Source organism: Stomoxys calcitrans, chromosome 4 (genome assembly GCF_963082655.1).
Source record: "Stomoxys calcitrans chromosome 4, idStoCalc2.1, whole genome shotgun sequence".
NCBI classification, from domain to species: Eukaryota; Metazoa; Arthropoda; class Insecta; order Diptera; family Muscidae; genus Stomoxys; species Stomoxys calcitrans.
This window is the reverse complement of record NC_081555.1, coordinates 17301009-17327160: the sequence shown is the minus strand read 5'-3', so window position 1 is coordinate 17327160 and position 26152 is coordinate 17301009. Positions and strand designations below refer to the sequence as shown.

At 40.0% G+C, this 26152-nt stretch overlaps 4 protein-coding genes across 5 annotated transcripts in view; 1 reads left to right on the top strand and 3 right to left on the bottom strand.

Moving 5' to 3' along the window:
* Positions 1-6901, bottom strand: part of LOC106084121 (fizzy-related protein homolog) — a 77190-nt gene extending 70289 nt beyond the window's left edge. The window contains exon 1 of the mRNA XM_013247600.2: positions 6329-6901. The gene's annotated coding sequence lies outside the window, so the exon portion shown is untranslated. The remainder of the gene's footprint in view (positions 1-6328) is intronic.
* A 2023-nt stretch (positions 6902-8924) lies between these two features.
* On the bottom strand, positions 8925-11114 carry LOC106084151 (lanC-like protein 3 homolog). The gene is made up of 2 exons (XM_059366692.1): positions 10948-11114; positions 8925-10765 (listed from the first exon to the last, which is right to left on the bottom strand). Exon 2 carries the CDS (start codon positions 10752-10754, stop codon positions 9492-9494), a length of 1263 nt encoding a protein of 420 aa, XP_059222675.1. The 5' UTR covers positions 10755-10765; positions 10948-11114; the 3' UTR covers positions 8925-9491.
* Positions 11115-12670: 1556 nt separating this feature from the next.
* Positions 12671-14113, top strand: LOC106084109 (uncharacterized). Its single transcript, XM_013247584.2, has 2 exons — positions 12671-12913; positions 12973-14113. The coding sequence occupies exons 1-2, from the start codon at positions 12781-12783 to the stop codon at positions 13995-13997; spliced, it is 1158 nt and encodes a 385-aa protein (XP_013103038.1). The 5' UTR covers positions 12671-12780; the 3' UTR covers positions 13998-14113.
* A 1473-nt stretch (positions 14114-15586) lies between these two features.
* Positions 15587-26152, bottom strand: part of LOC131996780 (la1-like protein 13) — a 58031-nt gene continuing 47465 nt past the window's right edge. The window contains exons 1-3 of one of the 2 annotated variants that reach the window (XM_059366694.1): positions 20321-20397; positions 18147-18267; positions 15587-15686 (exon numbers count right to left, since the gene is read on the bottom strand). In XM_059366694.1, coding sequence (XP_059222677.1) covers positions 15587-15686; positions 18147-18267; positions 20321-20387 — 288 coding nt within the window. In that variant the 5' untranslated portion in view covers positions 20388-20397. Of the gene's footprint in view, positions 15687-18146; positions 18268-20320; positions 20398-26152 lie in introns of those variants that run through there. The other variant, XM_059366693.1, reaches the window with a different exon arrangement.

Below are 26152 nucleotides of genomic sequence, written 5' to 3'. Positions count from 1 at the left end.
TATAAATACCAATGCGGTATTTATGCAAGAGACGGCACCACCAAGCCTCTCACTAAGACTCTCCGCTCTATACCGCTGATTGTCCGCGACTGTCATGGGCACTCGGTATTTATGCAAGAGCCGGCACCACCCGGCCTCTCACTGAGACTCTCCGCTCTATACCGCTGATTGTCCCCGACTGTCATGGGCACTCGGTATTTATGCAAGAGCCGGCACCACCCGGCCTCTCACTGAGACTCTCCGCTCTATACCGCTGATTGTCCCCGAATGTCATGGGCACTCGGTATTTATGCAATAGCCGGCACTACCCGGCCTCTCACTGAGACTCTCCGCTCTATACCGCTGATTGTCCCCGACTGTCATTGGCACTCGGTATTTATGCAAGAGCCGGCACCACCCGGCCTCTCACTGAGACTCTCCGCTCTATACCGCTGATTGTCCGCGACTGTCATGGGCACTCGGTATTTATGCAAGAGCCGGCACCACCCGGCCTCTCACTGAGACTCTCCGCTCTATACCGCTGATTGTGCGCAACTGCAATTGTATTGAGCACTCCACTACCCGCAACCTGTGGACGCGCCCGGAAGCTCGCAGCTAAGCTTCTCGTGATAACAATGAACATCACACCGATCGGAGCTCAAAGTTCCAGCCTGTGTGGTGCTCATATTAATCCTGTGCCGAGAGAAGACTAATAATGGGGAGTTGTGCAAAATTTCAAAGAGATATCTCCATTCGTCCGATCATTATGATTTCGGTAAACGCAAAGACGGACAGATGAACGAACATTGCAGGCTCGATTGTTGTACGATCTTTATGGGGTTGTAGAACAACACTTCATGGTGTTACAAACGTAATGAGTAGATTAGTACACCCGCCAGCATATGGTGGTGGGTATTAAAATGGAGCATACGTCTAAGAAATTATCTAATAATTATTATTGCCTTTTTCAGTTTCTTAATGGAATGTCCCTGGGCAAACTTCCAATCATTATTGTGTTGTCTTGAAAATTAAAATTTCTATGAATTGTGCCCTCCAAGTGCATACGATGCAAAAAAAAAAACTTTATACATGGTTCATACGGAGTATATCCTCAAAAATTATTCCATTAAATCACTTTAAACAAAAACCACTCTAAATTCGCCGCAAAAAACAGGTTTATATTTCTCTCCCTCTCTTTTTCTATGATAGCAGTGACAGTGACAATTTTGCTGCTTCAATCTTTTATTCCGATTTTTTCTTTATTGCAATCACTAACAATTTTCCTCCACCAAAAAGTCCAATGATTGCTGTTTGATAAGGTGGTGTTGCGGCAAATGGCCACATCGCCAAACAACCACTTTCTACGAATGCACATGGGTCTTTATTATGAATTGAAAAAGAAACACAACCACAATGATGGAAGAAAATATTGTTATGGCTATTCGAGAAATACAAAAATATGTATTTTTACATTTTTATGGTTTGTGTGGTTAAAAGCACGGCTTTCAATGAAAAATAAAAGTAAAAAAACAACAATGTTTTAAAAAAATTATAATTACAAATCGTATTGGGGTTTCAATAACATTTGTAGGTACTAATTCTAGTAGCATTTTGTGGTCTTAATACGCAAAATATTTGAGGTTTTTACAAATGTTTCCCAAAATTGTTTTGAAGTATGGGATTTTTTTTTTTCTTTATACAATTTCACCGCAATTGGAAAAGAACCTTAAAGGGATTTACGCATGTACATACTTCATACATATATTTATTTTTAATTTTTGTCTAAGAGCGACAAATTCAACCGCTTGATAACCTACACCGCAATCGCTAAAGGCAAAGTAGTTTTGGTAAATAACTCTTAACAAATGCGCTCGATATGGCTCTTAAATTTGAAAATCGGGTGATAAAAAACTTCATCCATATTTGAATCTACTAAACGTCTTTATAGGCTTCGTCCCATGCCATAATTTCTATTTATCACATTAATTGTCACCCATCTAGACAGTTTTCTAAGAGAAATGTTACACCTTTTACTCTCCCTCCCCCTCACACTCTCTTGAAAGTTCTGACAATTCCCTTAAAAACTAAGAGCAAATTACGAGAGGAAAAAACCACTCCTCTAGTCATAAAAGGTAGGATGATACTTTCGGCACTGCTTAACCTTTACCTAGATTAGGTAAGGTTTTAGTGGCAATCAGACTCAGTCATTTTAATCCACTGTGAGATCACAGGGACAGGAGTAAGAAGATATTTACCTTAAAGTTTCTACGTTTTACCAGCCAGATTGGCTTAAAAGACGTAATTCAGACATGACCCTAAAGAAATAAAAAACCTAAAGTGGAAATTTTTGTGTCCTGCTCTAACAGGACAAGCACACAGTACATGTTCTACGGTTTTCTTCGCCTAGATTAGGTTAGGTTTTAGTGGCAATCTGATTCAGACATTTTAGTGCACTGTGATACCAAAGGCACATAAGAAGAAACATATTTACCTTCAAGTTTCTACGTTTCAACCAACCAGATAGGCTTAAAAGTCCTAATTCAGACATGACCCTAAAGAAATTAAAAAATAAAGTGGAAATTCTTGTCTCCACACGGTAGATCTTCTATGGTTTTCCCTTTCTCAACATCTTCATAGCTGCTGCAAGAATCATTATTTGTTACCTTTATTCTACGAGTATACTATTTTCAATCAGACAGTGATTAGTCATGACGTACACGATGATTGAGACTTCTGTTCTAGCCAAGGATAGCAAAGCGGTAGACCTCTTCATGTTTTGATTGGGTCACATAATCTTAGAGCCCACATCTCGCAATTTGTGACCATCGCTGTAACCTTTGGGTCTTATTTCAAATAATAATCTACACATTGCTTATATAATAGAGAACGCCCTACCAGAATTTTGCTCAGACATCTCTATTGCCTCTCCTGGTCTAGTTAATTAAGTCTACTGGCAAGTTGTAATTTCATTGGAAACAGATCACCTTCCCAAAATTCACAACCATAGTCCGACCATCCGATTTTATATCTCTGAACGCGCGACGCATGTCAACCAGATGAAAGTTGATTATAGCGGCTTCACAGAAAAAATCGACACTTCAGTGAACTGTCACCACCCTCATATGTACATATTGCGAAGAAGAGAGACGTCATAGGTCAATGGGGCCAACTTACCCTAGAATCGGGGAACTGAGTCTGGAAATCAATAGGGTGGTCAAAGAAAATAAGCGGAATTTATGCATTGAACACTTAAAGCAATGTAAATAGTTGCCGCCATTGGCTAGCTTTGGTCTACGGTTAAATCACTTTTGAACCTCTGAAAGGGGGATGACAGAATCTCAGTCACTTTTGGCGACGTAACAGTGACTGATCCGAAGAGCTGCGCCCGGTGATTCAACTTCAAGTTATTAAGCATCTATGAGATGACAAGGCAAGGAGAAGAGCCTTTAAAAGCAATTTGTCCAAGCCGCTGGGCCCAGACCTAACCCCTATACTGATGCTGAAGTACTTGGATGTACCGGCATCATGGCACAGATCCACAGCCTGTTTTTGAGGAGTTTCTCAGTCCACGATGTCTGGAAAATGGGCAGAGTGATCCCGATAAAGAAACCTGGAAAGGACCCAAATAAAGGTGAGTGGTAAAAACCGATCTCATTTTTCTCCCCAGTAGCCAAAATGCTTGAGGGACTTCTCCCCCCGAGCCTAGTTGGAGAATTTGCATTTACTGAGCACTAGTACGGATTCCATAGATGGCATGGCACGACAAGTGCTTTGCACGCCATCACTACAATTTTAACTGACCAACGATCCTCGTTGTTGTTGTTCTTGCAGCCACATTTGCATATGGATGTGGCGATCCTCGTCAAGCTCTTGTAGGTGAACAAGCTCGTTCTGGTCCAAGGGACCGATCGCCACCGGAACATGATGGGCATTGGTTATTTAAAAGGCTCCAATAACCTGCCTTGTCATATCGAGCATCACAGGCACTCAGTATTTGTGCAAGGGCCATTGTAGCAAGGCCTCCCACCGAGACTCTCAGCTCGATACCGCTGATTGTCCGCGCCAATAACTCGCCTTTTCGTATCGAGCAAAGGCACTCAGTATTTAAGCTAGATCCCATGCCACCCGGCCTCTAACCGAGACTCTCCACTTAAAACCGCTGATTGTGGACGCGCCCGGTAGCTCCCAGTTAAGCTTCTCGTGATAACGAAGAACACCACACAGATTGGTGCTCAAATTTCCAACCTTTGTGTGCTCATAGTATTCCCGAGCCACTTACCTCGAGGCTCTAGACATCCTCAAATTGCCTATGCAATTTGTGACAAGGTCAGAGGCAGAAACAAGGCCCTCAAGCCGCTTGCAGGCAGCACTTGGGTTTCTGACAAAAAAAAAACCTTTGTTGACTACATAAAAGCAATTGACCTGTCAGTGATAATGTATGCAGCGCCTTTATGGACCCCCTCAATAAGAAGACAAAAATCCTACCCACGCAAAGGCACAACTACATACTGTCTGAGTAGTATCTGATTAGCTGCTATGACAGAGACTATCCCAATCACCATCTTCTAAATAGGCATCCATCGACCAGAGCCATCAGGTTGGATCTACATTATCTAGACCGTGAGATTCAGAGCCACAAGCGAGAACCTCTAGATCAGGCGGCGTTTCATAAGAGTTTGGGTAGCATTCAAGCAGGCACGGTAGCAGAAGCGGTGAAAAGCTATCTACGCAGTCCTGAGTGATCGACCACAACCCATTGCAATGGAAAATTTAAACTCCCTCGGTAAACCACGGTATTTCTCGCTCAATTGCGCAACAGCAGATGCAGCCGCTTCTACTCCTACAATGCTAGGATTTAAGCAAGCGTTTTGAGTGTGTGTCCCAATTGTGACCTGGGAACACCCAGAATATAGATTGACAACAGCAACTCAATCACATGTCAGCCGGTTGTACGTACCTGTTTGACCCGATGAAGTTCTTCATCGGCAAGTGCTGCCACCTCAATGTATACCATACTGTTACAAGACCAACAACAACTACATTATACATCCTATGCCAATGACCCTCTTGCAGGTTATAGAGTGTGCTTGTCTAGAGTCTACCACAGAGCGACAGGTGTTCGAATATCTTTCGTGGAGAATGTTCTCCTTCCCACTTGTCGTTTTCATCAATTTTGGATTTTCCTGAATATTTCAACAAAAAAAAAGATTAAAATAAAATTTATTTTGTTTGAACCCGTGTGCATTACACAAAAACAGAACTAACATCCCTGTGTTAGGATTAGAGATGTGAGCGTGACTAAAGCGTTAACCACAAATTAAGTTGACAATTCTGTTACTTAGTTGAAAACCAACAAAGTTAACAATCTCCAAAAAAGTGGAGATATTCATGATTACCACCACAATTGCTCGATACACCTGCTGTGGCTAGCTCTTAATTTTGAAGAGGAAAATTTAATATAGATAGCACTCTTTAGCATGGGAAACAATTTACATTCCGATTTTTTTTAACAATTTTTTTTTTTATTTTAGAGCTCTATTCATTTTTTACATTTCTGTCGTAATCTACTCCTTCACACCTTTCATTTGATACCCATATTGCCAATATTACCTGGGTCAAAATAATTCTCAAAACCCTTTAGGTCTTTCCCGGGTCCAATTTTCTGTTGTTTTTGTATATTCGTAATCTACTACACAAACCCATTCATTTGATACCCGTATTGCATAGGTTGGACCACTTCCCCCCAAGCGATGGGGTGGGGGGTTGGACCCCAGGGGGCCCACGAGCCTTTGTCCCAAAAACGGATTTCATATGCGTGTTCCGGGAGTCAAAATTAGGGGGAGTGCAAAATATTAAAAAAATAGGCGGTGCGCCCCATAAAGTGCAATTTTCCCGCAATGCTACATACGGAGCAGTTGCAACTGCTGTCCCGTACAATCAGCAGTATCGAATAGTGCCGACCTCTCGTTGAGACTCCCAGCGAGAGGCCGGCACCGGTTCTAGCTTAAATACCGAGTGCCTATGATACGTTAGTTATTGGCGCCTTTTAATTACCAATGGCCCTCACTTTAGCTTGTTCAAAGCGATTCTCTTTACGACTCTATGCACCTTAGTAAAATTAGCCACTCGTGAGTGTCCCTGAGTAAGCAATGACTCACGTGCACATCTCTGTTTTGCTTGAAAACTCTGGGAGACTAAGGAAAAATTAAAATACACCCCCCACACACATGTCTAAATATGAAATTTTATTATTATCCAAAAAGAAACTATATTCAGATTCTAAATAAATTCATTTTTTATGCTAATGTGTCTCTGAATTAAAAAAAATGCACTCAAATAATACACTTACCCCTATTTTTGACAGCAAGCCAATGATGCAAAATCGTACTCTCCTTGGGTAGAAGTTGTTGTTGTCACTCTTGTTCTTGTTTGTATTCTATTTCTTCTTTGACGCACAATAATAATTTCTTTCAACGTATTTTTTATATAAACAAACAAAATTTCTTGATTCTATTTTTCACTTATGACCGGGTTTACTTCAAATTTTCTATTGCTTTCACCAAACTAACAAGATTTTTGGAAAAATTTATCTATGCTTTTTTTTCTAAGAGCTCAAAATTGGAAATTTACAGTTTTTCTTTAGGCCAAGCAGCAGCAGCATTCACAAACACACTTACACAATAGGAAAACTTTGACACATTGTGCGCAAAGAAAAAAAAATATGGGGGAAAATATCGTTTGATAAACTCATCTAACACTCGATTACACAATATAACTTTATCAAATAGATATTGTTGTAGATAATACAGGTTGCACAATGTTAATATTACTCCCGATAATCTTGGCGCTGGTTTTTTCGTATTTTCGTATGAATGCTTATATTTTTTGTCCGTCACCCGTCACACCGTCTTGGCCAAGAGAATGTATATATTGAACAAAAGTCGACTTTCGACTAATCGATAATCGACTTTTGGGTAAGAGTCAAAAAATCGAAGTCGACTTTTACTGAATAAAAAAGTGGAATAATCTACTTTGTCAAAAAATCGAAAAATCAAAAAATATCGAAAAGGCGACAAATTTTGAAAAAAGTAGTAAAACATTCGAAATGAATTTAGTTTTAAGTCGACTGCTTCGTCTTTTTTAGTTAGGGCTACAGAAGTATGGAGGGGAAGGGAGGGTTGCCCCTTCCCCACTTCAATATAGTCTATTACTATTATATACACAATTTTGCGAGTTCAACTTCAATTTATGTTCCGTTTAATTATTATTTATTAATTTATTTATAATTATAATTTAATCATTTATATTTATTTCTTTATTATGTTCTGCAGCCGGACAGTATCCGAATGTATGAATTATTTCAATACCAAATAAATTTAGCACAAAACTTATTATTATTATACTGGGATTCCATTGAAGGATATTGTCCGACTTTAGACCATTGTTTCATGCTTTTTATTCAAAGAATACCATAGCAAAAAACATTTAAAAGTCAGCAAAAGTGTGTTGTTGCTAGAAGCATTTGACTGGCTATCGGTATCGCGATTTCATTTTCGACCAAGAAAAATCATCAGCGGTCGATGTCAAATGAATCATGGGTGCTTTACATACCACCCTAACTAGAGTACGTTGTAAAGCACATATTTGAATTTGAACACGGCTCTTTAAGACGACTTGCTTCACAAGCTCAATAGAAAACAAATCAAATCTTAATTTCCTTATTCAAATTCAACTTATCAAACAATGCCAATAGCAACAAACATCTTTTGCAAATCTCCTTTACTCTTCGCACGGCGATCGCCCAACGGTGGATGCTACCAGTGCTGTTTTTGTGTTTTATTTTACTATTAAATTAAATATTTTAAAAATTTTACATTTAACTATAAAACTAACAAAACACCCTATATCGGGAGATTCGTGTCAGTGGAACTACATATATCTAAATCCATGGCGTAACAAATCATATGGTGCAATCCGCAATCATCAAGCTGATCGACGTTTTGCCGACCCACACAAAGAAATTTGTGTGCGTGTGTGTATACTAGAGGGTATATGAGCAGAGAATATGCGAGAGAGAAGATAACAACAAAGAGAATGCAAAAAAAAAAATCTGACATCTTAATACCGTCAAACCTGGCCGGCTGTTTGCGTTATACCATATTTTTAAATCCGCCTTGCCTTTGTTTGTAGTCAACAACAAAGTTTTTTCGACAGCATCTCAAGTGCTGCTGGCAAGCGACTTAAAAACCGTATTTCTATTGTTGACCTACCTTGTCACAAACTGCAGTGACCTTATCATATTGCATCCGCAGATGCTATAAAGAAATAACTACCATGGGATTGCGTAGCTCTAATGCTTTGTATGATCCGAATTGATCTGTATGCTTTAATAAGCAACTATCCGATTCGACATTTTGGACATTAGGTCGTATTACAACATGCATCCCAAAACATTCGGGGTGACAAGCAGGCCTCAATCCCATGGCAGCCGGTTTACGTACCGTACAGCACACTGTTACAACAACAACAAGCAGACCTCTCGGCTAGGACGTTAAACTTAAAGATTATATAAATAGAGAACTCAAGACATGTCTAAATTGTTTAACCAAACCGGTTGGTCAAACACCAAAAACACCATTAAATATTCTCTTAAGTATTACTTTTTAAAAGTTGTTTGATATGCTATTTTGTTGAAGGTAGACAATAAACTTAAGCTGGCCAATATTCTGTGGACTACCCAAAAAAGTTTTGCATATTTATAGGGGGTTTTTTTGAATAAGTTGTGAATAATTTTATTTAAATAGATTTTCAAAATATTGAATTCAATTTTTCGGATTGTTTTCATATTCCTCTGCCATATTTTGTAAATATTATGCAGTAAATTTCTATATATGTATATTTCAAAAAAAAAAAAAGAAAAACGCATACGTATATGCGCAAGTATGTAAATATGTTAAAGCACAAAATAATTCTTTAATTTTTTTTTTTTGGATTTGTTATATGTTTTTACGCGTCTTCCTACTGAAGATAAGTTGTTTGATTTGTGTGTTTTTTTTTGGATTTCTTCCAAGTAATACAAAATATGAAATAAATACTATATATCTATGTATAGTGGCTATATAATTGCTAATTTGGTTGTTTAATTGAAACATACATAAGAAAGAATTATACAAGTCTTATAAGACACATGCACTGCCAATTGAGGGGATATGGGGATAATAAGGAGTAGTCAAAAATATGCTCTACTAATTTAGCACTTGCCTAAAAAAGGAAACAAGTCAAAGAAAATACATTATGTAAGTAATTTTGTAAATGTAATCCTTTTTGAGCCCAATCGAGAAATCTTCCATACAAAAAAATCGATAGTAGTTTCCCTGATATGCGTTATGAGAGGTTATATTACGAGACAAAATAGCCAATCGTTTTGTGTCTGCCTGAATTTTGTTGATTATTTCAATGCCACGTCAGCAAGGCTGCATAGACGGCGCTGCCACAACTCATAATCTTCAGGTTCAGTGAAACACATCCATGAAAGGAAAATGCGCTTGATCCGGTTCCAGCAAATCGATTAGATAACATACAGTTCCTGCCACGCCTTCATACAGACTATGGGGACGATCTGGCACTCGAGCTCTTAATTTGAATTCAGAATTGCTTAGCAACTCCATAAACTTGATGGCTCGATACATATACTTGGGATCGTTGGTTAGGCGGTAGAGCAACAAAAATACATAGCCATTGCCAGCCACGCCATGGCAGATGCCTGGTCCCTTGCGTAGAAAGCCCTTTTTCCACACCAGATCGGCTGCCTTTTTCAGTGATTGTAGATATTTATCCTCTTTGAATATTAGGTAGGCTTTGGCAAATAGGTAAACGGCTCCCGGTGCCCCATGACACCAATGCACCAAGCGTTTTTCTCTGCCACTTCTGAGGTCTTCCAATGCCACCGGAAAATTGCCTTCCTCATCTTGCAGCATCAAATAAAAATCAATAGACTTTTTGATGTCTCTCAATTCGGCAGAAGGCGCTGAGATGGGGTCACTGCTAAACCAGGGACTGTCCAACAACATGTGTAGAATAGAGCAGAGGCCATGGGCAGCGCCCAAATACTCTGTCCCATGATATTGGAACATTAGCGGCAAAGGGGCGTTGGTCAGTTTTGAATACTCACGACCACTGGCAATAATCATTTGGCAGATGGACAAAATGTCATCATCGGTTATTTTCTTCTCCGGCAAGACATCATTGAGAAAATAGCAACCCGACAAATAGCCAGCCCTTCCCACCAGCACTTCATCACAGCCATATTTTGTATGTAAATGTTCCTTGCTGGGACCAATGCCGGCCTTAAAGTTCGTCAAATCATCGGACAAATCTTGCACCAGCTTTAAATCTTGTGAAATAACAGCAGCAACCGCATAAATTCCCGCATTACCACACAAAAATGAGTAGCGTTCATCTAGGCGTTTCTTATATCTATCAGCATTTGCTTTGGCGTTACGAATAAAGGCATGGGCATGCTCCAGAGATGCTGGGTAGAGATCGTGGGTCTGTGGAGATCTAGACATTTTCCAAAACATGTAGGCTATGCCGGCATTGCCCACATACAAATCACCACGATGATCTTCATCATCGCAACCGGGACGACAATGTTCCAGTATGGCATCCACGTAAGTACATATAAGATTCTTTACATGTTCCTCGTCCAACTCCAAGGGTGTGCTTTGCTTATTTACATAGTCTGGATAAGGATTCTCCAAATATCTTTTTTCCATCTTGCCAGAATCTGTGGAAAGGAAAGGCAAATTTAATGGTATCAATTTCAAGTACCCCATTATACCACCGTTAACATTGACATCGATTTTTTACCATGTATGTACATGTCCTGTCTGTGTTGCATTTAAAAGTCTGTGTCAAGGGTGCGGTCAATTTCTTTAGAAGGATTTTGCTATTCAGCATGTCTCTCACCTTTTTTGCTTGTTGTTGAAAAGCCTCTTACTAGATTATTAAGTCTCTGGTTGCAAATCTCCTGCCAAAGTAAATAAGTAGATAATATACGGTATTAGACTTTTAGATTTTAATTTGCAATATGCGGCCTTATCGAGACTAGGGATTCCAAAGTCAACTTTCGACTAATCGATTAGTCGATTATTTTGTGGAAAAAAGTTGAAGTCGACTTTCAATGAATAAAAAGTCGAATAATCGGCTTTAAAGAAAAAAAAAATCGAAAAATCAAAAAATGTACTAAAAAGTCGAAATGGATTTACTTTCAAGTCGGTTTTTACCACTATATAAGTTACAGGGTGAAAGAGAACAAAAACAAATTAAAAGTACAATTTCGTGGTGTGTTTACACTTGAAGCCTGGTAAGCAGTTGTAACGAAATTTTAGTAGAAGGTTATGCCACATGAACACTGAAGGCCAAAACAGAAGGAGGGCGTTCAGCTTTATTTTTAGCGTCGTGAAAGGTTAAAGGTGGTCTCATTTGTACAACAACCACAAGTCATATGGAGCAGTCCGCCATATTGCCATCAAGCTGGCCGACGTTTTGCCAACACACACATCAAGAAATTTGTATGCGTGTGAATATGCGAGAAAGAAAATAACAACAAAGAGAATGCAAACAACCCTGAGATTTTAATAACATTATTAAGATTATCATTAGCACAATAACAAAAAATATACTCTTAAGGAAACTACCTTTTGTGGCAAATGCCGTAAATTGAAATGTCCAAGTGGTTTTAGAAATCAACTTTGTTTTAGAACTTATCTTCTTCAAATGTGTTTTATATTTGTATTTTCATCATTATAAAACTTTTTGTTGCTTTTTTGTGGGATATAAGATCAAATAGAACATGTGTTTAAGATTTTAGAAAAAGATCACAGCTGTGATAGCAAGCCTTTGACATTTAGATTAACTGCAAAATCAAAACAAAAAAAATTGTACTCAGCTGTTCGCATGACCTCATCTTATAAGTGCATCCAGTATGAAATGCATGTAAACAAATTGAAGCTGACAATTTAAACCAAATCAAGCAGTCAATAGTCAGCGTCAATTTTATCCATACACTCATAGCTGAATTATATATAGGGTACCGCATGATATAACGAAAAGGGAGCAAACAGCTGAGTACAATTTTTACTCGCGAAGTGCACTATCTGTCAACGAGTTTTTATAACATTTATTTGTGTGTGTACATTATAGGTGAGAGCCATAACACACATACACAATGAAAAATGGCGCGAACTAGAAACACACTCATAATCAGAGTTGCACAAAAAAGATAGTGCATTCGATTTTTTGTTGTTGGGCAACTGCACATACCTGCAAAATATATCTTGGGTAATCCCACGCGAACAGCTGTTAACTGCCGACGAGATTTGACGGTATTAAGATGTCGGATTTTTAATCTCTTTGATGTTAAATCTTTTCTCGCATATTTTCTGCTTATATACGCATAAATTTCTTTTGTAATTCAGCATGATGGCACTTTCACTATATGGTTTTTAGGTTGTTGTACAAATGAAACAAACTTTAAATAATTGAGCCACAAGGAGTCCCATATGAAGTGCTTGTGCAAAAAACAACTACACGCTGACTATTTGATTGGGTTTAGACTCTCTCTCTATCTCGCCAGTGTCATAATTATCGACGTTGACTTTGTTATTGGGTTTAGGATAGTAGCATGATTCCCTAATTTTGCAACTATGGGTGAATGAAAAACAAAATTTAAACAAAACAAAGCGAAAAGTTATAAAGTAGAAAAGTTAAAAAGTTCGTTGTCTCTTTAATAAAAAAAATATGCCATCCATATACGCTGGACTCCATTTGCCAAACAAGCCCGATGAATTTCTAACATTGGAACAAATCGACTTCGAAAAAAATGTACTGCATCTCAAGAATATAATATCCGAAAAATGCCAATACGAAGCAGGTATAATTGTAAAATTTTACTATAAATAATGGGATGTAAAACTCGTATTCCATTTCTAGGCTCCATTGAACTTATTTACGATGGTTTGCCCTTGACAGATGAGGATCAACTGAAGCAGACCCTAAAGCCTGAAGCTGTGGTACATTGTTTCCAAAAGACAAAGAAATATATACCCTATGTGCCAGCTAAGAATGTTAAAGACAAGGAGGCTGTGGACAACGCAGTTTCGCTTTTCTATACTATTGGCAATATACAGATAAATGTCAGCTGCCGAGTGAATATATTACAAAAGGTCTTGGCTGAGTATCCAGAATTTCGTAGAAATACAGCAGCCTTAGCTTTGATTAGGGATTCGGTGCTTTTTAACACTCTACATCAGCCGGAAGTGATTAAAAAAGTTGCCGAACATTATCCCCTGATTATAGAAGCTGCTAGTTTTATTGTCAGCACTGTGCGCAAGGAGTTGGCCAGGAGTGGTTCATGTTCCAAATTCTCAGAGCCAGCCACCGATTCCACAAATTCTTCGGAAGAAGAAAATTCTGTGGGCAGCAATGAGCGCAGTAGTCGGGATGAAGAGACTGGCAGAAATCAATCTGAAAATGCCCGCATACGCATGATAAGTCGTCAACAATTACAAGCAGCCTTGGCGCAAATTGGTGTTGGTTCTGCCAACTCTCTCTCCAATATAGCTCAGAGAAATACAGAAACTTCCGGAGGTGCCTCCGCCTCGGAGGCTACCTCAACGCCTATTTCGAGTTCAACCAGCGGCGAACGCATTTCCTCTGATGTATTTCGCAATGAATTGCAACGTGTCTGGGATAGACTGGATAATAGCTCTGCCGGTGGCGGCAGTGCTCATCAAGATTCCATGGCTATGGACACTTTAGAGCAGCAATCCGCCAATACATCGGTAACAGACGATGGGGATATACCCTTTGCCTATCGTAATCATGAATATGCCGAACAATTGAGGACCATGCAACAAATGGGCTTTTTGAACCATGAGGAGAATTTGAATTTCTTGAATTTGGCCAGTGGCAACATTGAACAAGCTGTAAATCTATTGATGGCCGCTATGATGTAATTTGGAGACAACAAAACTTCATGCATATTTTTGATTTTGACTGAAAACTTTTTATATTCAATTCAATGGAATTGTATTGAACGACATCAATAAATTAACAGAAAACTTTCGACAAATACGAGTGTTTGAATTGTAATTTACTCTTACAGGTAGCCTACATGTCCATTATCTTCTCTCAATAGAAATGTGCACGACACCTGTCACTTGTTAAGCGGTCCAGCCTACTCGACTTACTGTCATACCATTCTGGCCGAGTTCCTAAATGTAGATATTTAACGGTACATAGATTGACGACATAACGTCGGGATGTTGGAGTATATATTTTTCCGGATATAGCCATACCTTAGCGCAGCTCCAGATATTTACTTGACTGCTGTTGTATTCAGCCCTTCCACACAAAGCTCCTGCTAATTTAAACAAGAAATTGTACCTGACCATTGAAAAACGTTGAAGTGCTCTCGTTATCACGGCTAGTCTTTTACAAAATATTTATTGCAACGACTTTATACAGGAAAGAGGTTATGGCAAGCGATCGAACAAATCAGCTGTGTATATTTCTTTCTGACAACAGTGATTTAAATAATAATGCCACCCTTTGCATCTTTGGCAGAAAATGTCGGCTTTCAAAAATTTTAAAATTTTCCATCCAATGGAAAAAAGCACGGGAAAAAAGAAAACTTTCTTTTTTTTCCTCTTGTTGGCAACCATTTTTCTCACCCATCATTCTTTCATTGGACAATTTTCTCGGCACGCGATGACTGTGTGGACCACACGGGATAGGATTTTGAGCTCCGATTTGTGTGTGCTCATCGTCATCACGTGAAGTTCAGCTGAAAGCTACCGGTCGCGTCCACAGGTTGCGGATAGCGGAATACTGCATACGGAGTAGCTGTAACTGCAGAGGCCGACAATGAGCGGTATCGATTGGAGTGTCTCAGTCAGAGGATGGGTGGCACCGGCTCTTGCTTAAATAATGAGTGTCTATGATGCTCGATACGACAAGGCGAGATGTTGGCGCCTTTAAAAAACCAACTCCCATTATGTCGTTTAAAAAACGAACTCAGTCGTATAGAGCGGAACAAGCTTGCTCGCCTATTAGAGCTTCAGGATCGCCATCTCCACATGCAAATATGGCTACAACAACAACAACAACAACAATCAGCGATATCGAGTGGAGAGTATCAACGAGGGGCTGGGCGGCACGGGCTATACTTTTACTTTAATGGGCTATGACACAACATTTGTCCCATAAGCCATCGATATGACATGGCGAGTTATTGGCGCCTAAATAACCAACGGCCAATGTTCTCGCGGCGATCCGAGCTTGCCCCCTTCCACATACAAATATGTGGTTAAAACAGCAACAAAAATAATAAAAAAATTTTAAGCATTATCCGTTGTGGTGTAAGTCCAAGGTTTGAACCGAACGCAGTTTTACTTGTTGCTTATAAAATAGTCAACCTTCAGACAACCCACACAGACTACAAATGATTTTCGATTATTAAAAAAAAATAAATAAATATTGAGAACAGCAATAACACATTCATTTTATTTAAGCAATTCAAATTGACAATGTATGAGACAATGTTTTAGCACTCATAGGATTCACAACAGTGGGGATAAGGTTTGGTTAGATCTTTGGGAATAAGTTTACATTTACTACCAGGACGTATAGCTACAACACCACATCTGTAAAAAAAAAACAAAAAAAAGACACATGAGTCTGTTATTTAATGATGAGGCTTGTCAAGGGCATTCCGGTTGTACCCATATTTTTATGTGGAGGTGGCGATCCTCGTCAAGCTTCTGTAGGTGAGCAAGCTCGTTCCGGACCAGAGGACCGATCGAGTCTGTTATTTAATGATGAGGCTTGTCGAGGGCATTCCGGTTGTACCCATATTTTTATGTGGAGGTGGCGATCCTCGTCAAGCTTCTGTAGGTGAGCAAGCTCGTTCCGGACCAGAGGACCGATCGCCGCGGTAACAGGGTGGCCATTGGTTATTTAAAGGCACCAATAACTCGCCTTGTCATATCGAGCATCATAGACACTCAGTATTTGTGCAAGAGCCAGTCCCACCCGACTTCCCACTGAGACTCTCCGCTCGATACCGCTGATTGTCCGCGACTGCCGTTGCAGTTACTTCGTATGGAGCCTTCCACTATCCGCAACCTGTGGCTCGCAGCTCGCAGTAAAGCTTTTCGTGACAGCAATAAACACCACACAGTTTGGACATCAATGTTTCAGCCTGTGTGGTGCTCACCGCTATCCCCTGCCGGGCGGAGTCTCATCAACAGTGAGTTGTATTAGACGTTTCGATAACCGTACCGAGTATGATCCACTTTGAAACATCTTTTAATAAAGCTGTCAGATAGACCAATCTCCCGATTTGAGGTCTCAGCCTATAAGAGGCCGATTTCGCTGAAATTAAGAACAGTGAGTTAGTTATATTTTATCTCTCTATGTAAGCTGTAATACGGTTCCACATTGGGGAGCTATCGTATACTTTCCAGACGTGGTCCCCCGTAGGGGTACATTAAGGGACAAGTCTTTATGGTGTTTTATGCAGGCACCTGCCGTGTTGGCTTAATCCTGCAGGGCTCTTAAACCCGGGTGGATATAATGCCTCTACCAACACCTCCATACATGACCAAAGCCAGCATGAGTACCAATTCGATATCTCGTTGTTTGGGCCTGATTTCCCCCTTGGTTAGAAGCTCTCTCTCTCTCGATCATGGCACCCGGTTGATTACATAAAACAAAATACCGAACAAAAACTGTCATTACTGCGATTTTAGATCTAAACCATTGCCACCAGGTTGCTCCCAACTGGGGCCTCACCATACCCAGGCTGGAACCGAAGTTCTAGGGTACCAGATCCCGTGGTACCAGATTAAGGACTCCTGTCCGACCATGTAGTCCAACAACTTCCAGTTGAACTCCAGCAAGAGCCAGCTGAAGCCAGCAAGAGTACAAATTCGATCCCACGTTGTTTCGGCCTGATTTCCCCTCTTGGTTGCAACTTCCATCAAACATCCACCATCACACTTAAACGATTAACTCTGAAGACTTCAATACGGTGCAGCAGCCTTCAACTGATGCTGTCTACCAACTTCTCATCCATCCTTCGTCTCATCGCTTTAAACCTCCAACACTTCCTTACCGTCCTTCACTTCCTCAAACCAACTAAAAACGGCACAAAACCTTTATACACTCTATACATCATCATTTTGTGGGTAGATATCCACCGCCAAGAAGCCTTAAGAAATTGACCTCCCCCGGCAAACCAGAGTAGTTCTGGCTAAATTACCTTCCGGCAGATGCAGCCGCCTCAACTTCTACAGAGCAAGGATAGATGCCAACGTGCAAGATGTATGTCCAGATTGTAACCAGGGACCACACTGTACACGTCACCTGTTTAACTGCCCAGCCAGACCCACTCGACTCAGATCCAGATCCCTGTGGACGTACCCCATTTTAGTCGCAGAGTTCCTGGGTCTTGCCACTCAACAGAATCAAGCAGACGAAACATAGAACACAACAAACTGCTACAATAGCAACCACAAGGAATAGCAGCGACACCTTGTAAAAAAAATTCAAACTCACAAAAACTTCCATACATCCACTTCACACTGAAACGACTAGCTCTGAATACTTCAAAACGGTGCAGCAGGCTTCAACTCACTGACATTTTCGATGCTGTCCACTAACTTCTCATCCATCCTTCGTCTCATCGCTTCAACCGTCTATCACTCCCTTATCGTCCTTAATTTCCTCAAACCAACTAAAAACGGCACAAAACCTTTATACACTCTATACATCATCATTTTGTGGGTAGATATCCAACGCCAAGAAAAAACATTTATCTATCGTTTGAACAGCAAATGTCGTACCCAGGTGATCCAATGTTAAGGAAAACAAAATGATACCTGGGTAGCATTAGTCTTTCACTTCGGATGAAGAGCAGTATTATACTTTTCAAACCTAAGGGTCCCCGGTGGGGGACATTAAGGGACAGGCGACACCTCTCTTAAGTTAGGTCTGTGATTTGAACCCGGGCTTTCAGCATCATGCTAACCTCTGCGCCACGGTGGCCTCCAATAATTGTGTTAGGCAATGAAAATTATATCTTGATATGGACAAATACCTACCCAATACCAGATATGTGGTCGCTGCCACGACAGTGCACACGTTCACATTTGCCTATTGGATGATAATATTCGCCTTTCTTAACCACATGACCATCAATTGTGCAAGAGTCATCATCGGAAGCTGAAAAAAATGTTAACAAGTAACAAAACATTAATTTCAGCAGGGCTGAACTTTGGATACCAACCTCCATATATATCGTAACCATATTCTCACAAAATTCAATGAGAATGCACTATTTATGAACCCAGAGAAGGCAGCTATGTCCAAATATGGTCTGATCTAAACCAGACTCAGCACAGATGTAAAGAGGTCTTCGCGAAATCTGATCCAAAATGCTCCTCTTATGAAAGAAGCCTAATCGGGAGATCAGTCTATAGGAGGGCTATATGCAAATATCGTACGATCTAGATCATGGCCGGCGCAGATGACGAGGGGCCTAATGCAGCTCACTGTGCCAAATTTAAGCGAAATCGGGTTACAAATGCGTCTTTTACCAGCATGCCAGCATATGTAAATTGGTTCCCATCGGTACCATATTCGTACCGATGGATATGGATATAGCTGTCATATAAACCTATATCCCAATGTAATGTCTTGGGCCTATAAAAGGCGCATTCTTACCAGATTTTGATTAAATTTGATACATATGCCGTCATATAACCGGTGTAGGGTTTTAAGCCCACACGTATATTATCAGATTTCTAAAGCCCAAAAAAAGACTCATTTATTTTCCGATTTTGCTGAAAAATCGAACTGTGAGTTGGACTATAAAGTCCTTACTATAGTAAGATCTAGCTGGCATATAGACCGATCTGCCGACAAAGAGACCTAAGGTCATAAAAGCCGAAATTATTGCCCAATTTCGGGTATAACAGTTAACATGCAAATGCAAATTTTGCCCATGAACATTCCACTAAGGAACAGTGGCAAACTTATGAGTGCAGTCCGATTCAAGTTGTAAGCTCAATGATAAGGGGCCTCCTTTCTATAGCCGAGTTTGAACGGCGTGACGCAGTGCGACACCTCTTTGGAGAGAACTTTTACATGGCATAGTATCTAACAAATGTTGCCAGCATTAGGAGGGGAAAACCAACGCTGACATTTTTTTCTGATGGTCTCGCCAGGATTCGAACCCAGGCGTTTAGCGTCATAGGCGGACATGCTAACCTTTGCGCTATGGTGGCCTCCGTTATGGCAGTTAATATAGTTGTTATTAAATATGATAATAAATATGTTGGGAACCACAAGATAGTCAGCATTTTTATCTACCTAGGCACCGCCGTAACCGAAACGAATGACACCAGTTTTGAAATAAAGCAAAGAATAATACTGACAAACAGATGATACTTTGGATTAAGTTAGCAGTTAAGAAACAAGGCCACCTCTCGACAGACGAAGATTACACTATACAAGACACTGATACTACCCGTGTTGTAATATGGTTCTGAGGCATGGGTACTTGTGAAGGCAGACGAGGCAGTGGTTGGAGTGTTTGAAAGAAAGATTCTTCGTAAAATATATGGACCAGTTTGCGTTAACGGAGAATATAGGCGTCATATGAACCACGAGATGTATGGTTGCCCAAAAAGTAATTGCGGATTTTTCATATAGTCGGCTTTGACAAATTTTTTCACAGCTTGTGACTCTGTAATTGCATTCTTTCTTCTGGCAGTTATCTGTTACTTTTAGCTTTCTTTAGAAAAAAGTGTAAAAAAAGTATATTTGATTAAAGTTCATTCTAAGTTCTATAAAAAATACATTTACTTTCTTTTAAAAAATCCGCAATTACTTTTTGGGCAACCCAATACAAGCTGATGACGTATCAAAATTCAATGGCTGCGTTGGCTTGGTCATGTTGTCCGAATGGATGAAGAAGTTCTAGCAAAGAAGTCTGTTGAAGGCAAACATGATGGTACACGCAAACCGGGACGACCAAAAGCCCGATGGAGACATCAAGTGGTGGGACACACCTCGAAACTTGGTTTCCGAGATTTTAGAATGAGCGCAGTAGATCGAGGCGCTTGGAACGCTATTCAACATTCGGCTAGTGGAACAAATGTTCCGCCGTATCCAATTAAAGTAAAGTAAGTAATAAATACATCCCTGGTGGTGCGTATCCAAAGTTCGGCTCGCCGTTTTTACTTGCTTTAATATATGATTTCTGACAACTTACCACATACCCCGGCTAGAATGACTAAAGTTACTAAAACGGCAATGATATAGTATTTCATTTTGTACATTGATATGAGAACTGTGTAGCTTGACTCTTGAACAAAAACTGATGTTATTCAAATATGTTTTAATTATATATTGTGCAATGGCTGTCCAAACAGATAAGAGGTAATGTGCCGCCTCCTCCATCTGGCACACACACATATGTACTTAAATGTATAAACTTAAACTTACCTACCATCTAAATTTCATGAATTGTTAGACTATCTCTTCTTTAAAACCCTATTGACCTGCCTATATTATAAATAAATTGTAGCTGAAAGCAAAACTGATAAGAAGTTAGAAATTAAAGTTTGCAAAAATTATGTTGGGATGCCCACCTATGGGCCCAACACCTAAAAAATAAAATGTTTGACATATTTTTGCGACAAAAAAAATCAAATTTTTATATTGGGTTGCCCAAAAAGTAATTGCGGATTTTTCATATAGTCGGCGTTGACAAATTTTTTCACAGCTTGTGACTCTGTAATTGCATTCTTTCCTCTGTCAGTTATCAGCTGTTACTTTTAGCTTGCTTTAGAAAAAGTGTAAAAAAAGTATATTTGATTAAAGTTCATTCTAAGTTTTATTAAAAAATGCATTTACTTCTTTTAAAAAATCCGCAATTACTTTTTGGGCAACCCAATAGTAACCATAGGATGCTGATATACTAATCTAGTCATTCCGTTTGTAACACCTCGAAATATTCTTCCAAGACCCCGTAATATAATCTTGATGGTCTCTACGTTCTGAGTCGATCTAGCTATGTCCGTCTGTCGAAATCACGATAGCTACCCGCTTGAAATTTTGCACAGATACTTATTATTGATGTCGACCCGAAAGGCTTCGGGTTAACCAAGTTTATCGACAGCAGTTCCCCGGCCTTCACCGCCAAATCGTTTACCATTTCATTTTCCCTTACTTTGTTATGGGCCGGCACCTAAACTATGCGAATTGTGCCATCTTCAGAGAAGGTGTTAATCCTCCTCCTACACTGCAAGACTGTTCGTGACCTTACCCTCCTGGTTGTTGTTGCCCTTATGGCCATTTCACTTTCCGTAAAGAAAGTAAAATGGCCTGGTTGTTATTGCCCTTATGGCCATTTTACTTTCCGTAAAGATGTTCACACTCGACGTCCTCGCGATAGTACCACACCACTTCACGCATTCAGTAATCGCCCGGATCTCGTTGTTGTTGTTGTTGTAGTTGCAGTGTGTGGTACACTGAGGCGGCAGCCCTTGCCGATGAAGGAATTCATCGGGTCAATCCGGTACGTACAACCGGCTGCCATGGGATTGGGCCCGGATCTCGTATTATGGCCAGGCAGATTAAAACAGATCTTAGTCCCTAGGTTCTCAATGTAGACCCCAGGCCCAATCTCTTATCACATCGCCTTAAGTTTCATAGCCGCAGTGCTGAATGTCAATGGGTCGGATATCTAGAATAGTCTCCAGTGCCCTAGTGGGCTTGGTCCTCATAGGTCCGCCTATGCCAAGATAATATGTTCTCTGAACTTGTTGTATGGACCTTAACGTTGCACTTATTCTTAATAGCAGTCCACCAAACTACAGAGGCGTAATTTAGTATTGGTCTTATCACGCTTCTGTAGAGCAAGTGGACTATCCTCGGATTCAGGCCCCATTTCGAGCCCACGGCCCGTCCATGTGGTGCCCAAGATCTGCAAGCCTTCTCAGTACGCTCCTGAATGTGAAACTTCCAATTCAGTTTCCTCTCCAAGATTACTCCTAAGTATTTGACCTTGCTAGATATCGATATCGTTTTATTAAAGAAACTTGGTGCGTCAAATTGGCACACCTTCGTCTTCCTCGTGAACAGGCATATTTCAGTCTTCTTTTGGTTAACATTGAGACCCCTGGGTCTAGACCAGTCATATGCCATATGCAAGACCCTTTCGGCCTTTCGGTTCGGATCCTTACCCCTAAGAAGTATTATAACATCGTCTGCATAGCAGACGGGTTAAAATCCCTACTCAGTCAGCACCCGCAATAGGTTATTTATGGTGGTCTCCCAAAGGAATGGCCATAAAATGCCGCCCAGTGGCGCGCCCTATACCACTTTCTGCCTTATATTTATGTCATGGGCCCTCAATTTATCCACCTGTTACTTAGAATATGGTTTATACAGTCTCTAAGGACACGGTTTACCCGGTACTGGTCTAAGGATTGGATCAATGTGTCGGTCCGCACATTATTAAACGCCCCCTCGATGCCAATGCAAACAGACAATGGGTACGTCTTGGCATCGAAGGATTCTTTTATTTTATGCACAACCTCGTGCAGGGCAGTCTCCACCGAACTTCCCTTGACATAGGCATGCGGTTTGTATTTAAACAGTTCGTTGGATGTCCTACTCTTTATCATGGTATCCTGAATTCGTTCCATGATTTTGAGTAGAAAGGACGTGAGGCTTATATACCTGTACTCCTTTGATGTCACATAACTTGCCTTGCCGGGCTTGGGTATAAACATTGGGTATAAATATTGGCCAGATGAGGCGCCAGATAGTCGGCCTTCTTTTGTAGTAACGCCGAAATATATACCATCAGGTCCGGCTGACTTAAATGGTTTGAAGATCCTCAGTCCAATATAAGGACGTGGGCGACAAACGCGCATGTAACACTGTAGAACAGCGAAACAGTCGATAGGACGACGAAAATCGTATGGAGTGATCCGGATGATGAGAGAACGAGGCTTTAATTTAAAGAAAGTAAGAAGAAGGTCAGTATAACTTTTGATGTCATAACGAGACGATAGGACTACGAGCTCACTTATGCAAAATCGGTGCGGCAAGTGATAGCATGTGCTGGGCATGCGGGGAGAATGAATGAGACGTTGGAGCATTTCCTATGTCATTGTCCGGCAGGCAGGCACCGGAACATAGGAGGGGACACGATATCTGATATGAACCAATTTAGGGGAGTGGTATGGAAAACAATTAAGGATTATGTAGCACGGAAGTCCTTGCTTAAAATTTTCTTTTGCGAGATTACTTTTTAGTTTTTAGAGCGCACAACAAGCCGATTACTGGCTTAGGTGTATGTCCATAGTGGCATGGGGCGGATTAATATATGCACCCTCTTTTCAACCTAACCTAACCTTTTATTGATGTAGGTCCTTGGGGATTGCAAATGTGTCATATTGGTTCAGATTTAGATATTGCTCCCATATAAACCGATCTCCCGATTTGACTTCTTTAGCCTCTGGAAGCCAATTTGGTTGAAATTTTGCATGTAGTGTTCTGTTATGACGACCAACAATTGTGTTAAGTACGGTTCAAATCGGTCTATAATCTGATATAGCTCCCTTATAAACCGATTTATCGATACCTCTTGAGACCTTACAAGCAGCAATTTCTGTCCGATTCGCTGAAATTTTGCATGCGGTGTTCTATTACGACTTCCAACAACTGTTCTAAGTACGATCCAAATCAGTCCATAACCTCATATAGCTCCCATATAAACCGGTCTCTCGATTATCCTTGTTCGGTACCTATAAGCTTTAATGTTTGCTGGTTTGACAGAAGTTTGCTATGTGGAATAAAATTATGCCCTTTAACTAAATTTAGTTTGTATAAATTTTGAGCAGAATCCATGGTGGTGGGAAACCAAAATTCGGCCCTGCCGAACATAGCACGCTTTTACTTGTTTCCTCTATATTTCTCTCATCCCACTGTGCGCCGTTTGTAACCTATGCCGGCTTATATGAGATCATATTTCTATTATGTTTATGTTGAATATTTGTTGTCAAATTTTTTTACCCAACGCTTTTTTAAATATAGCCGATTCTGTTGTTACCAAATTGGGGCGATACGCAAAAACCAATACGTTTTTATGTTAAACAAAAACCGTTGCCTTATTTGTTCCCGCCAACCACAAAGAAAATTCCAATACATTGATAGGGGTCATTAAAACTAGGTTGGGTGTCATACATGGCTTAGAACCACGCACAAATTTTAAGTTTTAGTGCAATAATTTATAACGCAATAAAAAATTTACATTTCTTAGTTCTCATAATAAGAATGACAATGGAAAACTGTTCAGTATGCCAATTTGGAGCAATAGTCTCCGAATTTCGTAAATTATCTGAATTCTGGAAGATTGTTGAATTTATAGCAGTAAAAGAGCATTTAGCTCAGCCGTGTCGAACGTTGGATATCCACCACCTTGAATATACATATATGTATTGGGTTGCCCAAAAAGTAATTGCGGATTTTTCATATAGTCGGCGTTGACAAATTTTTTCACAGCTTGTGACTCTGTAATTGCATTCTTTCTTCTGTCAGTTATCAGCTGTGACTTTTAGCTTGCTTTACAAAAAAAAGTGTAAAAAAGTATATTTGATTAAAGTTCATTCTAAGTTTTATTAAAAATGCATTTACTTTCTTTTAAAAAATCCGCAATTACTTTTTGGGCAACCCAATATAAATCCCATTTCATCAAAATGCACCGAAACAAGGTCCCATCTGGACCAAACTCGGCACGGGTCGTTGTGTCATACATAACTCACTGTTCCAAATCTTATGGACCTCATATTGGTATAAGAACTTCAATCGGTAGATTGGCCTATATAGCAGCTAAGTATATCCAAAAATAATCCGATCTGTACCATACTCGGAAAGAATATATAGGGGTCTTTTACAACTCACTGTGTCAAATTTCAGCAAAACCGGTTTAAAAATACACCATTTGTAGGAAAAAGACCTGCAATCGGAATATCGGTCTATATGGGGCTATATTCAAATATGCTGCGATTGGAAACATATTCGTCAGGGACGTCGCATGCGCGAAATCTAATATGCGAATTCTAATGCGCGAAGTAACAAATGCGTCTTTTATGGACTCAGGACCCTAAATAAAGAGATTGTTCCATATGACAGCTATATCCAAACATGGTCTGTTGTGAAGTGACTTGGGGATGTTGGAAACCAATCAACTATTCTGATTTGTTTTAGTTTGTCAAAATCCAGGCTAATCTTGGTCTTTCTTCATCTCAAATACGGACAGAAAACCTTCCCGCAGTGTCACCTAGGCAGCAATCTTTAACATCTGTTAAAGGTAGTGAGGTAAAATGTGTCACGAGTTCATCAGCAGAACGATAAAAAATGAGTTGGGGCGTCGGGTTAGCAAATTAAAAGACTTTACTTTAAAAGTAAATAAAAAAAGAAATTGAAGACATTCATTAAAAACAAATAAAAGCGTGCTTAGTTCGGCCGGGCCGAATCTTATATACCCTCCACCATGGATCGCATTTGTCGAGTTCTTTTCCCGACATCTCTTCTTAGGCAAAACAGGATATAAGAAAAGATTTGCTCTGCCATTAGAGCGATATCAAGATATGGCCCGGTTTGGACCATAATTAAATTATATGTTGGAGACCTGTATAAAATGTCAGCCAATTCGAATAAGAATTGCGCCCTTTGGGGGCTCAAGAAGTAAAATAGAGAGATAGATTTATATGGGAGCTGTATCGGGCTATAGACCGATTCAGACCATAATAAACACGTATGCTTATGGTCATGAGAGGATCCGTCGGATAATAATTGCGACCTCTAGAGGCTCAAAAAGTCAAGATCCGAGATCGGTTTATATGGGAGCTATATCGGGTTATGAATCGATTTGAACCTTATTTGACACAGTTGTTGAAAGTAAGAATAAAATACGTCATGCAAAATTTCAGCCAAATCGGATGGGAATTGTGCCGTCTAGAGGCTCAAGAAGCCAAGACCCAAGATCGGTTTACATGACAGCTATATCAGGTTTTGGACCGATTTGAAC

Bases quoted from the DNA above. Each gene is read 5' to 3' on its own strand.
- LOC106084151 (XM_059366692.1), bottom strand. From the start codon at position 10,754: ATGGAAAAAAGATATTTGGAGAATCCTTATCCAGACTATGTAAATAAG.
- LOC106084109 (XM_013247584.2), top strand. From the start codon at position 12,781: ATGCCATCCATATACGCTGGACTCCATTTGCCAAACAAGCCCGATGAA. The intron at 12,914-12,972 runs GTATAATTGTAA...TTCCATTTCTAG, and splicing joins AAAATGCCAATACGAAGCAG to GCTCCATTGAACTTATTTAC.